This window comes from Mesocricetus auratus, unplaced genomic scaffold (assembly GCF_017639785.1).
Source record: "Mesocricetus auratus isolate SY011 unplaced genomic scaffold, BCM_Maur_2.0 Super-Scaffold_100003, whole genome shotgun sequence".
NCBI classification, from domain to species: domain Eukaryota; kingdom Metazoa; phylum Chordata; class Mammalia; order Rodentia; family Cricetidae; genus Mesocricetus; species Mesocricetus auratus.
Genome location: NW_024429188.1, coordinates 18,425,347 through 18,439,434, shown reverse-complemented (window position 1 = coordinate 18,439,434; position 14,088 = coordinate 18,425,347). Strand labels below are relative to the sequence as shown.

The window sequence follows — 14,088 nt, the reverse complement described above, 5'->3', positions numbered from 1 at the left end:
ATCAACATAGTAAGATAACCAAGTTTTTAAAGAACTACTGCTCTGTAAAGAAAGTTGGAGTCCCTAGCTAGAAATTTAAGAAAAAAACTTTTGTATGCCACATACAGCTTTGGGTAAATATTATCACTTCTATATCCCAAAACTAGTACAGACTAATATATAAAGGATCTGCCAATTTTTAAAAAACCCAGAGAGTAAATATCGTCACCTTAGAGAGAGTGAGCATACTTTTCTTCCTACTCAAATGAATTTTTGTTAAAAAATTATGTAGGAACACAGGTATCTGTGGTTTATATGGACAAGAGAACAAAACCTCAATTCTTTGATTTATATTGAGACACTATGTCATTAAATTTCAAGAGCATAAAATGTGATAAAGTTTAAATCCACTTTTGGGGGATGGGGATAGAGAAGCTGAGGCTGAAGGAGGAAAAAAGTCAGAAAGAGTTAAAGCAGAACAACAACAACAACGAAAAAACACGTGGTAGACTACCTTCCACTGCAGCTCTGCTGCCTAAAAGTGGCAGCAACAATTCTTGACTGACTCTGTATCTCTGTATTTCCCCTCTGCTCCTCCCTTCCAAGTCCGATAACAGCCACAACTCTGCTTTCTTGGTTCTTCCTCTCTCATTCATGGCTATTTTAAAAATGTGAAGCTAAGAAGAGGCACTAAGAATGGTTCAAAGACACCCTAAGTAATGCTTACCTGAAGCCCAGCATCTCCTTGAATTCACCATAATTCCCTTCTCTAGATTTTATGTCCCAGACTTCTTACTGTTTTGGTGTTCAACTTCACAGAAACTTTAGTTGTTACCTTTTAACCCTATTTGCCTCCTACCAAAGCTATACTCCCTATGACTTATCCTATGCCAAATCAGTCATTTTACACAAACGACTTCCTGTCAGGGATCCAGATAACAAGAGCCACCATCTTGTAGCACTAAGGCCCACAAAGGCTAAGAGGCTTCCCAGCATTACTGTATCATCAAAGCAGGCCGCTCACAAGGAGTGAAATAGCCTGTGTCTTTAGATTCAAGTCTAAAGGCAAAGCAGACAGTGATTTGGATGAGCATGTGGGGTTCTGAGGCAGGGACAGGGCACAAAAGGCATCAAAGAAGAAATTAAATAAACACTACCTGGATCTTGGTCTTGCTTTGAGACTGTTGCAGTCCTTAGAAGCTGCTGAAACAAAAGATCATTTGTTGGTTGCTTGGGTTTTCAGTTCTCAGTTAATCAGAGTGGTAAGTAGCAGCTGGGCTAGTACAGAACACAGCAACAAGTAAAACTGAGGTCGATGTATCCATGTGGATAATTCACGGGCTTCCATGCTTCGATTATTCTCTGATTTTACTTTTAAAGCTAAAGGCGCAATGAATAGGAAAGAAATCCAGTATGCTTTCTTTCATTGAGACATTGACAGGCCATTCTCAAATCTAAACGGATTAATGGAAACATTCCAAGATAAAAAGACAACCCACTTATGAGGTTATCTTTTTATATAATGGTAGATTCCCATACAAGGGTTTCTTGGTCTCTCATGATAGTCTAGTAATAGACTTAAAGTCAGTACGCCATGAAGGTTATATCTAGCTAAATATTTTATTTAAATATATATTACCAGAGTTTGATGTAGTGACTAATACCTGGAATTGGGATTCTAGAATCAGAGGCAGGATGATTGGCACAAATTCAGGCCAGCTTTGTCTACATATTGAGTTCTAGGCCAACCAAGGCTAATTAATGAGACCCTATGCCAAAAAAGTGTGTGTGTGTGTGTGTGTGTGTGTGTGTGTGTGTGTGTGTGTGTGTGTGTGTATAGAGCACTATGGTCACAAGAAAGCTGAGCTCTTACAAAATAGTTAAAAGAAGTTGTAAAGCTTTTTCTATAAGAAAATATCCATAGCCAGGTATGGTTGTTCAGGCTTATAATCACTGCACTCAGGAAGCTGAGTCAGAGACATCACCAGGACTTTGAGAGCAACCTGGGCAAACAGTAAGTTCCAGAATAGCCTGGCTAAGCTACAGAGTGAGACCCTATCTCAAAAAGCTCCCTCCGTTAAAAAAAAAAAAGAAAGAGAAAGTATTCTTGTTTCCCTGTCTTTGTGACCAAGTCAGACAAATACTATGGAATGAAATCATTAAAACATACTTCAACCATACTTTCTCTCATCAAACCTATATCAGAAGCTAATGTGCTCACTACCAATACCCACGGAGCCCACTTTCCCATCAGAAGTTGTGAGAAGTAATTAGAAACACTTACAAAAACATCAGTCCCCTTTTTGTGTTTCCAGTCATCGTGGAAAGTGCCTTTAGAAGCTCATAGCTCTGCTATGATTTTGCAAACACTGCAAGTTTTCATCATAAAAGTTCACAGAAAGAGCGCTGCTTATGGGGAGAATATAATTTGTTTCTTTGTTTCACATATCTATCAGAAAGCAAGTGTCTTGCTACACTATTCCATCCTTATTTACACTGCTCCAAAGATAAAAGCCTTCTCTGATAGAAAGCAGCCTAGACTGATGATGATCATTAAAACCCTTGGATTAGACAAGCAAGGCAGAAAGAAGAGCTGAAAATTCTCATAAATGCCAACAAGGCACAAAACAAACTCCCAAGAGAGCGAGCCTCTTCTTACATGTGGTCAACTGCATAAAAAAGAGCCATTTCTCCTGACCTAAGCATTTTGGCTTGCTGCAGTGAGAAAAGGCATGTTTCAGCTTCCAACTGAAACGCTGCCATCACCCCCTCCCCACCAATAGAAGTATGGAAAAGCCAAAGAGATAGAGACTCTCCTTGTTCATATCACGCCCCCATGACTGGACAAAAAAGAACCAGTATCTTCCTACCTCCTACCAACTCCAGGCAGCAAAGAAAGGCAAGCTATATGGGGTCTCCCATCTCTCTCAGCCAAAGACATTGCCCTAGAGCTAGGAAGCCAGTGTGTGGCCGGACTCACAACAGTGCTGGAGGCAGGCCTCTGAGCAGGCCCGCCACTGCTCCTCTGTGCTCGTCTTCAGGTCTCAGTTTTCCAGAAATATGTGAGTAGCCAAAGTCCTAGCCATGTTAAAACAGTGTTTCCCACGCTACCAGACCATGGTAACAGTTCGTTCCTTTGTCATTTGTCTTTATCTTTGTGCTGGTGCAGAGATGGGTGTGGAAGGAATGGTGAGGTCTGCCAATGAGAGATAGACAGACAGATGGAGTAGGGCTGTGGATGAGCAACGGCCAAAGGAACAGGGAGCAGGTTGGGGGTCCAGAGGCCTCAGGTGCTCCTCCTAGCCATGTCACTCAACTGCTGAGCTTGCCTTTCCTCACCTACTAAGCAAGTCCCTTCCTCATGGGGATAAATAGAAACCTGGAGTCCTAGGAAAAGTGGATGTCCTACAGAACTGCAAAGTGTTCCTTTTATAGAGACATAAATTAACACTCCTAATATTCTAGGCCTGAAAATCTAGATTCTGAATTTAGTTCCTTACAGGATTGAGCAGGTCGTGGAAGGGGAAACTAAGAACCATGAGGTGGTCACTGGCAATGGAACACCATCTAGAACTGCCCACCGCAGTCTGGAGACTACACTGAGCAGGAATACCTTGTCATGACCCAAAAACAAGTTGAAAACTACAGCTGTGCACCATGTGTGGTTGAATTAGGCTAGACTGGAACATGGGGCACGAAACCTCTTAAGACTCCACTAATACATATCCATTCAACAACTAATAGATTAAGAGTATGTGGGACTGTTTAACAAGGAGTCTCCATTCGCTGATGACTTGGTACCCCTCGTCTATCACCCCCATATCATCTTCACCATTATCATTGTTATCACCACCATGTATACTAAGCAGAACAGACACATGCTTTTCCCTCTATCTGCAAAGATGTATTCAAGGCACAGCTTAGCAGCGGACTAGGATTCAGACAACAAAAGCCTCAACAGTACTAGTGTAGTTAAGTCTTCCATCCACTACCCATACAACCCGACTCAGCTTCCCGGAGATACTCATACCTCATGAGTATCTGCACAAATGACAAAGCCACACTGTGTTGCAAGCTCAAGCAAAAGCCAATGGATGGATCACAGCTTCTCATTTAGATGGAGAGAGGGGAAAATGACAACTTCCTGAAACAATCCAGGCATGCCATCTTTCCAGGAAATGAAAAAAGGAAGAGGACATAGACCTAATGATTGACCTTCTAAAAGGCTGCAAAAGAACTGAGAAAACTGTCTCCAGTACACTGACTACCATTCAAAATTATAATTACCCCCTTGTGACTCTCCTGTCTCCCAGGGGAAGGCTGTGGTATCTTCCAAAGAAACCAGCTATAAAACGTTTGAGATGACTTATTGAATCACAACCACAAGGGGGCAGCAGTGGGAAAAATAAATCAAAAAACACACAGCCATGTTCCCAGGCCATGTGTAACAAATTTAGATATATTTCATGTGCTGTGGCACACCTGTTAGGTTTTATCTGGTGGTGCCAAGTCCTAGTCAAAGAATGTTAAAAATGAGAACGGAGGCTCATGCCTCAGAGAACACTTGATCTCATGCTGAAATCTCTGGAACAAAAAGATTTAGGATCCTCAAAGCCTATAGGAGAAGCATTAATTTCACCCTCCTAATTGCAATCGCTTTTACTAATACCGTGCCACGAAATTTACAAAACCTGCAAAGCATCCACCATAACATCGGAAATCAGAATCGCTAAGAATTGGCCACAGGTGTCTGGACTATACAAACAGCACATTTCCCCTGTGATGAGTGGATCCAAATGTTTCAAAGGTCAAAATCAGGCTTAAGAATTCCCACAGATTTGAGTCATGATTGATTTACCATCCTGATTTCATATTTCACAGCACCACTTTTTTTAGAGGTAGTGGTTTCCAAACAAGCTGCATAACAGAATCACCTGGGGTAGGATGGGGGGGCTGATTTCTCTTGTCCAGTCCATTCTATCTCCTCCTTCCTCTTTTTCCATCCTACTCTTCCTTTTAAACTTCAAATGGCCTTAGTGTTGGGAAACACATTTATTACAGCATAAATTTCAGCAAGCTACTGAATTCTCTGTTGCAACTTTAAACAAATAAGCTAAGGATGATAGGTAGCCAATCATAAGAAACATTATTTTCATATGCAAGAGCAATAATAATAATAAAGAAAGCAGAAACTTCATTCAAATCCTCATAACCAAAGATCTAAATAAGAATGCTGTCTGGATCCACTTGATCTTTAACATGGTTCATCTTGCTTCGGTGATGGCTCCATTCGGAGAACTAAAGGGGGTTGGCTAGAGAGATGGTTCAGCAGTTAAGAGGCCGTACTGTTCTTGCAGAGGGCCTAGGTTCAGTTCCAAGCACCCATATAGCAGCTCACAATCATCCTCAATTTCAGTTCCAGGAGATCCAAAACCTCTTATTGAACTCCATGGGCACTGCACACCTAAGGAGCGCGCATATGCACGCGCACGCACTCGTGCACAAATACACACACACACACACAATTAAATAAATGGATAAACAGATAGATAGATAGATAGATAGACAGACAGATAGACAGACAGACAGACAGACAGACAAGAGGTTTTTAAAAAGAGAGCCGAAAACCCAGGCCCAGACATTGTGTATGGTTTCCCAGTCACATTTTTGCTTCTCCAAGAAATGGACCAGCACAACTTCTACTTTTCTTCTCCTTGGAATCTACTCCATGCTTAACCAGGAGCTTCCTGGTAGGGAAGGAGTAGAAAGATATTTAAGATTAACACTTTGGTACTGGAAAATCCTAACTCTGGGCCTCAGGTTAATTCATCTTATGAGCTCCTTACTTTACAAAGAAAGCACAGGAGTTTATGTGAATTCACTGAAATTCCAAGGTGTCCTAATGTTATACTTCTAAATTCAAACTGAGTGAAATCTAAAGTCAGCCTCTTCTGAAGAGAGGGAAATGGTAGAACATCTAAGGCTTCCTGTAACAAAACACAAGCCAAAGATCTAGAGACATAGACACACTATCACAGACAACCATCTTCAAGTCACCAAACAGCTGAGGCTTTTCAACTTAGAAAGTATTAGACAGAGAGTACATTAAAATGGTTTTCTCCTACCTGTATCCTCAGCCACGTCCTTTGGTGAGGGTTCATTAGCAGTACTGTTCAAAGCTAGTAGTATTTTGTTCCATGTTTAAGGAAGAAGAAAGAGAAAGGAGAAGAAAAAGAAAACAAAAGCCTTGTAAAATTTGATTTCTGGTATACAAGACATTAAAACAAATAATCCCTATCCATCAGTTACAAAAGTGTTACAACCCTCTAGAAGTTGCTATAGCATTCTAGAGTAAACCTCATAGAGAATGGAAACAGGGTCTCCACCTACAGAAGGAAAGTCTATTTTCAACTTTCTAAAGAGACAGCCACTAGTGGTTAGGAGGGGTATTAGCAAAGAGCATCCCAAATTTCTCTCACTTTCCTTCCTAACAGCCAAATCAATGATGAGACAATGTTTGGGATTTAAACCCAAGCTTCAATATTCTTAGAGCTTTGCAGCCAAGGCAAAGATTCACAAGTTAGGAAAGTGATCAACAGCAGATAATGCCTAGTTCCACTTGAATCTCCTAAACAAACATTTAAATAGAAAGCAAGAGATCATCAGTGCTTAATGGAAGCCTTCTTTTTCATGTTTAATGTCTCTGTGAAGCTGAATTAATGGCAGGGCTCAACAATAAAACCTGAAATGGCTGCCCTTCAGACAGGTTTCTCCCAATTGTGAGTGGTGAATTGATGTAGCAGATGGAATACTGGCTTAAGACAGAAAATCTTGGTTCCTGTCCCAGTTCTTTTTCTTCTTGTACAAGTAGATGATTCATACTGCCTGCCTGAGCTCAGTTGCTTATTTATAAATGTTAAAAGCACTAGTTTTGTGAGGTCTGTAAACAGACGGTATATGAGGAAGGACCTGGTAAATTACAAAAGGATCATACAGAGTACAGGGTTCAGAGGAGAAGGTCCTGCCTGCACTTCTGGATATTGCAGGAAATTAATTCCCATGTCTGAGGGTATCTCTATTACTGGACACTATGCTGCATGCCTTCTCAACTACCCAGTAAAACAAGGATATTGATACCAGGCTCCATATCACAACTCCATAACCACTGGACCAAGAAGAAGTACATAAAGCTTTAGGATTAACACACTGTCTGAAAGAACTTATTCGTGGATGAGACCTGTATGCAAATGTACATTTATGGTGGTTTACTTTTCAAATCATTTATGCCAACACTAGATATTAATCTTCCAATTCTTTTCATTTCGTAACTATGGGACCAGAATCCAATGTAAGGTGTCCAAGTACCCTAAGATTAACAATGTCCAATGAATTAAGGTGACTCAGAAACTGAAGCTCATACTACCATCTTTGTGAATTACAGGCTTCTGACAACAGTTTAAACTACACAATCTATCCAAATGAGTGTACTTTCTGAGAAATAGATGAGGAAATATAGGAAGGTACACTTATAAGAATAAAACCAATTCTTTTCATACCTTGTTTGTCATCACCAGTAGTCACATCTTGGGTAGGAACAGGAAAGTCAGCCATGTCTTTAACAGATGTCTTCTTGGAAAAGAAAATAATTATTTGGTTTGAAATAAAAATTAAGTGATAAGCACACATGAATATGTTTTAAAGGTTATAGTTCATGTCAGCATTTATGTCTTCAGTAAGTGCTGACATTTAATACTATTTTATCAATTTGGTTTCCTGATGAAGTATAAGTTAACTTGCACTAAAATATTTATATACATAGATGAAAGAAATAACTTTGGGAAACGTGGAGATTCAAATTAAGGTATATTATCGAATCTTACATTAAATTTGAATCTTCAGTAGGATTCAACCAGAGGTTTTTGTGGTTTCTTTTACATTTGTCCAGTTAGCCATCACCAACCTAGCCTTTATAAACTTTTTCACAAACAGAGAACATATAGTGGGAATATCTGCCAGGATCTGTTATATAGTGGATGTTCAGCCTCCTTGTGGTAGAAATTAAAGTTACTGATGGGCAAATAAAAAATGTCCCCGAAAGTTGGGCACAGTGGCACACACCTTTAATTCCAGTACATGGGAGGCAAAGGCAGGCAGATCTCTGTGAGTTTGATGCCAGCCTGGTCTACAGCTCGAGTTTCAGGACAGCCAGGGCTGTATAGAGAGATCCTACCTCAAAAAATATTCCTAACTCATAGATAAGTAAAATTCTCAGCATACTAATAAGTTGAATACACAAACTGATCACATATGAATTGTTTTAAAATAGTGTAAAGTTTGCTAATTATAAATTTATTTCCAATAAACTCAACAAATATATATTCTAACTATAGCAATATACAGTATGCTTAAAATTTTCCCAAAGAGCAGATCTTAAATCTCCACTGAAACCAAGCCATTGTGTGAGGTGGTAGGGGAACTATAGCTTTGACTGTGGTAATGATTTCACAATGTGTGTATGCTCTATACATGTATCAAAAACTCATAAACTTGTGCGATTATGTGGGTCTACCTCAAAACTGGAAAATATGTACTCTAAGGCCTCTGCTGTGATTAGAGGATAATATATATTCATATTTTGCTATGTTTATATGCAAGTTCTGTAAAGGTATCTAAGAATGGAAGAATGGCTAGGTAGGTGGAGAAAGAAGTGACAGGATAACTTGACACCAAATGCACTTTGGTATTACATACATTTTAAACATATTTAAAACTTAAGAGATCAATTTTAAAATGCAAAGGACGGCATTAAATTCATAGACCAATTTGGTGTTCAATGGTGAACTTTAATTTGCATCTCAGAACTCAAACAATCACAGAGATAACCCATGCTTCTGGTTTACAATTGTTCCAAAATAAAAGGTTACAGTACTACTTGGCAGGAACTTAATCAAAGGTCTAACAATCCACATGTAGGTGACTCTTTTGGTGTTAATATTGCTTTTATGGACCGGTGATGGTACACACCTTTAATCCCAGCACTCAGAAGGCAGAGGCAGATGGATCTCTGTGAGTTTGATGCCAGTCTGGTCTACAAAGTGAGTTCCAGGACAGCCAAGGTTAAACAGAGAAACCTTGTCTTGAAAAACAAAAAACAAATAGTTTTTACAACATAATGTAGCATATATTAACTCATTTTAAAGTAAAAAGACTTTATGTATAACTGCAGAGAAATGACTACAAGACAGATCCTATATCTACTGAGTTATGTGATAAACTAGAAAGTATTTTCTGTGTAGAAAATGACAAAAATTATAACATTTCCCAGGCTATACCAATAAGTCCATTTAAACCAAATAGTAGCTGAATTAAACATTCATGGATATTGTTTACATTCTAGGATGCAGAAGAAACTTTTGCTGCATTTCTTGAAATAGCCATGTTTTACTTTGTGTACATGAAGTTCCAAGCAATCTTTCCCTTCATTTTTATTTTTTGAGAAGTTCACATAAGGGCTGTGTTTATATCATTTCTACCACATGCTCTCCTCCTCCAACTCCTCGTATGTCCTCTCACTCCTTTCAAATTCATGACTTCTTGTTCTTTCATAATTATTTATGAACATATGGATATGTGGGTATATGATGCAGCCTGCTAAGTCCATCTAGAATTGCTTGTATGTACATGTGTTTAAAGCTGAGAACTTGGTACTGGATAACCTATCAGGAATCTTGTCCCTAGAGAAGACATGTCCCTCTCTTAGCAGTCATTCATTTCCTGTAGCTCTTCATCTAGAAATAAGCCAATGATAACACCAGTTTACATTACAATGTGAAAGGAGGAAATCTCACAAGGCCCTCTCCTTGATTTATGCAGTATCATTTTTCTGTAGGCTAATCCATTGTCCACATCTACATTTTAATCATTCCTTCTGAAAGGGCAGCTAACATGCCCTTAAATCTGCTTGGCATGGCAAGCGTTCCTATCCTAATAGGTGATTCTCCACGCTACAATGAAACACCCAGAAATCATTTCCTATTCATCAGCTCCAGTAAGCTATCGAAGTCTTTTTTTATACAGTGATGGGGATTGAACCTAGAGTCTCATAGCATTCTAGGAAAGTGACCATGCTACCGAACTATATCCCCAACCTGTTTTTCTGTTTTTCTTTTGAGGCAAGGTCTCATTAAGTTTCAGTCTTAAAATCACTCCATAGCCCAGAATAGTCTTGAGCTTATAATCCTCCAGTCTTAACATAGCAAACAGCTAGCAATACAAATGCGACCAGACAGTAGTGCATTGCTTTTATTGCCTTCTCCTTCCCAGACCACACTAGAGAAGAAAATGGTCTAGGAACAAAAAATGCAGATAAGAATAAATAAAAATTACTGAAAATCTTACTGAAGCTATAGCTCAGTGGTAAAACACTTGCTCAAAACACCAAAAACAAACAAAAAGCAATGGACACAAGATTTTAATAGCTATTTCACCCAAGAAAATACATAAATGGCTAGCAAGCACATGAAGAAATGGTCAACACCACTAACCATTTTCAAACTGAAACTAGAAGATATACTTGCATCCCATTAGGATGTTTAAAATGAGAGTGGCAGGAACAAGGTTTAGCAGGGATATGAAGAAACTGGAGCCCTCAGACATTGCAAGAAATAAGCAGTTGCTTTGGGAAGCAGTTTTGTGGTTCCTCAGAAGTTTAGCACAGCTATGGTACCATCCAACAATTCCACTAGTAAATGTATTGAAAAGAGAACCAATAATATTTGTCCACACAAAAATTTACACATGTGGGTTCATAATTGCCAAAACATGCAACAAGGAGAACTCAACAAAATATGGCATAGTCATACAATGAATACTGTTCAGCACAAAAAAATGAATGAAGCACCCTCAAAACACTATACCAAGTGAAAACGACACTCACAAACCAGACATACACTATTATCCTATTTATAGGAAATGCTGCTCACAATAGACTAATCCAGAAACAGAAAGACTAGTGGGAGCCAGGGAGATGGATCAGTGGGTAAAATCGCTTGTTGCCAAGTCTGAAGACCCCAATTCACTCCTCAGACCCCACATTGTAAAAACAAACAACCAACTGCAAGCTGACCTCTGACCTCCATGCTGAGGTCATGGTATGTGCACCTACCCTAAATAAAATAAGACATTTGACCAGTGATCATCAGAAAATGGTGGCAGGAAGTATAGCAAATGGGTGCTAATGAAAACAGGTTCTTTTGGTTGTTTTTTCCAAGACAGGGTTTCTCTGTATTGCTTTGGAGGCTGTCCTGGAACTCGCTCTGCAGACCAGGCTGGCCTCGAACTCACAGAGATCTGCCTGCCTCTGCCTCCCAATTGCTGGGATTAAAGGTGGGCGCCGCCACCAACGCCCGACAAAACCCAGGATTTTAATTAAGAATGATAAAATGGTCTGTGCCTATACTCCAGGGACGAGGTAGGCTTTTTAGTGCTACAAACAAACACCCATACTCTGTAAGTAAGTCCTCACCTGTTTTCTTGTATGGAACCCCAGCAAACGCACTACTTCACTAAAAACTTCTATGATTACATTAGCTTAATGGTTGAACTGTGTGCTTTCAATTGGCATGGTATGGTATTTCTGAATAAATATATTTTAAAAAGAAAAATTCAGTTATCTAAGATACTGACATGGAATATACCTGAAACTATAATCCATGATTTTTTAAATTTTTATTTAAATTTGTGCATAGGTGCTTTGCCTGTATGTATGTCTATGTGAGGGTGTTGAATCCTGGAGTTATGGAACTGGAGAGATGGCTAAGAGGTTAAAAGTACTGACTGCTCTTCCAGAGGACATGGATTCAATTCCCAACAACCACATGGTAGCTCACAACCATCTATAAGGGGGTCTGATGCCCTCTTCTGGCCTGCAGGTAGAACACTATATACATAGCAAATAAATCTTTAAAAAATAAAAATTCTTAAGTAAAAAATTGCCATCATAGTAAGCGTAATAGTGATAATGATGACTATGCCAATAACAATACAATAACCATACCAATTCGTATTAATTAAACCAAAGCTAAAGATCGCTGAGCACAGGGATAAGCCTTCCATTAATGGTTCAAGACCATGGGAATTTGCCAAATTTCTTTGGGAGAATCACCCAAATCCATCCTCAATTAGTTTAAAGTTTAAAAACCCTGAGGTGTCTTTAAATGTGATTTAGGGCCCTTTACACACTTCTCAAACCTCTTTTCAAATTTTTTCAGATTTGTTATACTTTACTAATGCTCAGCAATTAAAACTCCAACTTAAATTATTTACTAATGGACTGCAGAAATGGCTCAAACGTTAAGAGCACTGTCTGTTCTTGCAGAGGACCTGGGTTCAATTCCCAACACGCACATGGCAGTTTGAAGTTGTCTGTAACTCCAGTCTAAGAGAGTTACAGACACTCTTCTGGCCTTTATAGCCACCAGACACACACATGGTGCACAGACATGCATACAGGTAAAACAGCTATACACACAAAATAAACAAATTTTTAAAATGTATTTACTAGGGACTTAAAGCCTAGTTAAAGCAAACAACTTGCCTAGCATTATCGCCCTTTGTTTGCTACACACAATTTCCCATCCAGAAGGTGATGTTGGTAGTATTTCACACACTCTACTTTTATGAAGAAAAAGAATTATACACATTATTTGGAGTGATTTGAAAGGCCAATCCTCAAATGAAGCATGAAAAGAAAATCCTATAAAAGCTCATTTTCCAGCATTTGTGAAGATATAAACTATGATTTACTTCTGCATACATTTTGATTAACATAGGAAAGGTTTTGTTTTGTTTTGCTTTGCTTTGTTTCTATATTTTACCTCCATCCGATTCAAGTCACAGGGCTGTTGGTTTGCTGGCATTGACTCAGAATAAGAATCAAATATTGTACACTCCCACTTGGATTTTGGGAAAGCTAGTAAAGAAGAAAAAGAACATATAAGAATATTTACTATAGCCATAGTGGAATTGCTTAGCTGTTAATATAACACAAAAGTCAGTTTGCTAATATGCACTACCTAAATCCCTAGATGTAGTGAAACAGCATTTGAAGGTCCTTACAAACACAGTCTAGTATTGCCATTCCCATTTCATACATGCTGAAACTGAGGGACAGGGAAGGTAAACAACTTACTCAAGGGCATACAGCCAGTTAGTGACTGGCAGACAGTCCAGCAGAGGAGTTCTTGCTCTTGGACATGAATGTTACAATATGGTAGCACTTTGACATGTTGGTTATCAGATGTTAGGTTTCAATCACACTAAATACAATTTTAATGCAATAATCATAAAGATGGTTGAATACTAGGAACTTCAAATATTGCTAGAAATAAGCAAGACACCAAAGTAATATATACCAAACATAACTTCATGGAATATTTATCTTTTGTTAGTGGGAATAACAAAGATGAAAGCATATATTCTTGCTGACTGACAACAAATAAATAACGTTGCAGGTCTCTTCTACCATACAACAGCAAAAAGTAGCTGTTAGTCAGGAAGCTAAGTAACTTGGCATGAGGAAGAAAGCATGTTATTCGATAAGCCAACAGCCAAGTTACTTCTTAGGAGCAGATTCTGCCTTACCACTCTATCATGAAGTAATTAACAATGAAATATCACAAGAACTTTTAAAAGTTGCTAATATTACATAGAGGAAAAACAGAATGGGGCAGATAATAAATAGAAGCTATAAATCAAATCTGTCAAGACATAGTGAAGAAGTCAATTTTTAATGAAATGCTTTTTAAAACTGAACTGACTGTAAAAAACTTGGTTAGTGTCTTTTGGGGGGGGTCAAGACAGGGTTTCTTGGTGTAGTCTTATCTATCCTGGAACTCACTCTACAGACCAGGCTGGCCTCAAATCACACAAATCCGATTGCCTCTGACTTTGAGTACTGGGATTGAAGGCGTGCACCATCACTGACGGGCTCAATTTTATATTTTTAATTTAATTTTGATTATTTGAGTCTAATTTTGTAGCTCTAGCTAGCCTTGAGCACACTATTTAGAACAGGCTGGCCTTGAACTCATAGAGACCTGCCTGCCTCTG

General features: G+C 38.8%; 1 protein-coding gene across 11 annotated transcripts in view; it reads right to left on the bottom strand.

The window, feature by feature from the left end:
• Positions 1-14,088, bottom strand: part of Reps2 (RALBP1 associated Eps domain containing 2) — a 220,605-nt gene that overhangs the window by 83,651 nt on the left and 122,866 nt on the right. For 4 of the 11 annotated variants that reach the window (XM_040744098.1, XM_040744093.1, XM_040744088.1 and 1 more), the window contains 4 exons: positions 12,855-12,949; positions 7,536-7,608; positions 6,105-6,158; positions 1,137-1,182 (listed from right to left, as the gene is read on the bottom strand). In XM_040744098.1, the coding sequence (XP_040600032.1) occupies positions 1,137-1,182; positions 6,105-6,158; positions 7,536-7,608; positions 12,855-12,949 (268 nt within the window). The remainder of the gene's footprint in view (positions 1-1,136; positions 1,183-6,104; positions 6,159-7,535; positions 7,609-12,854; positions 12,950-14,088) is intronic. The other 7 variants (XM_040744097.1, XM_040744094.1, XM_040744095.1 and 4 more) reach the window with 5 other exon arrangements.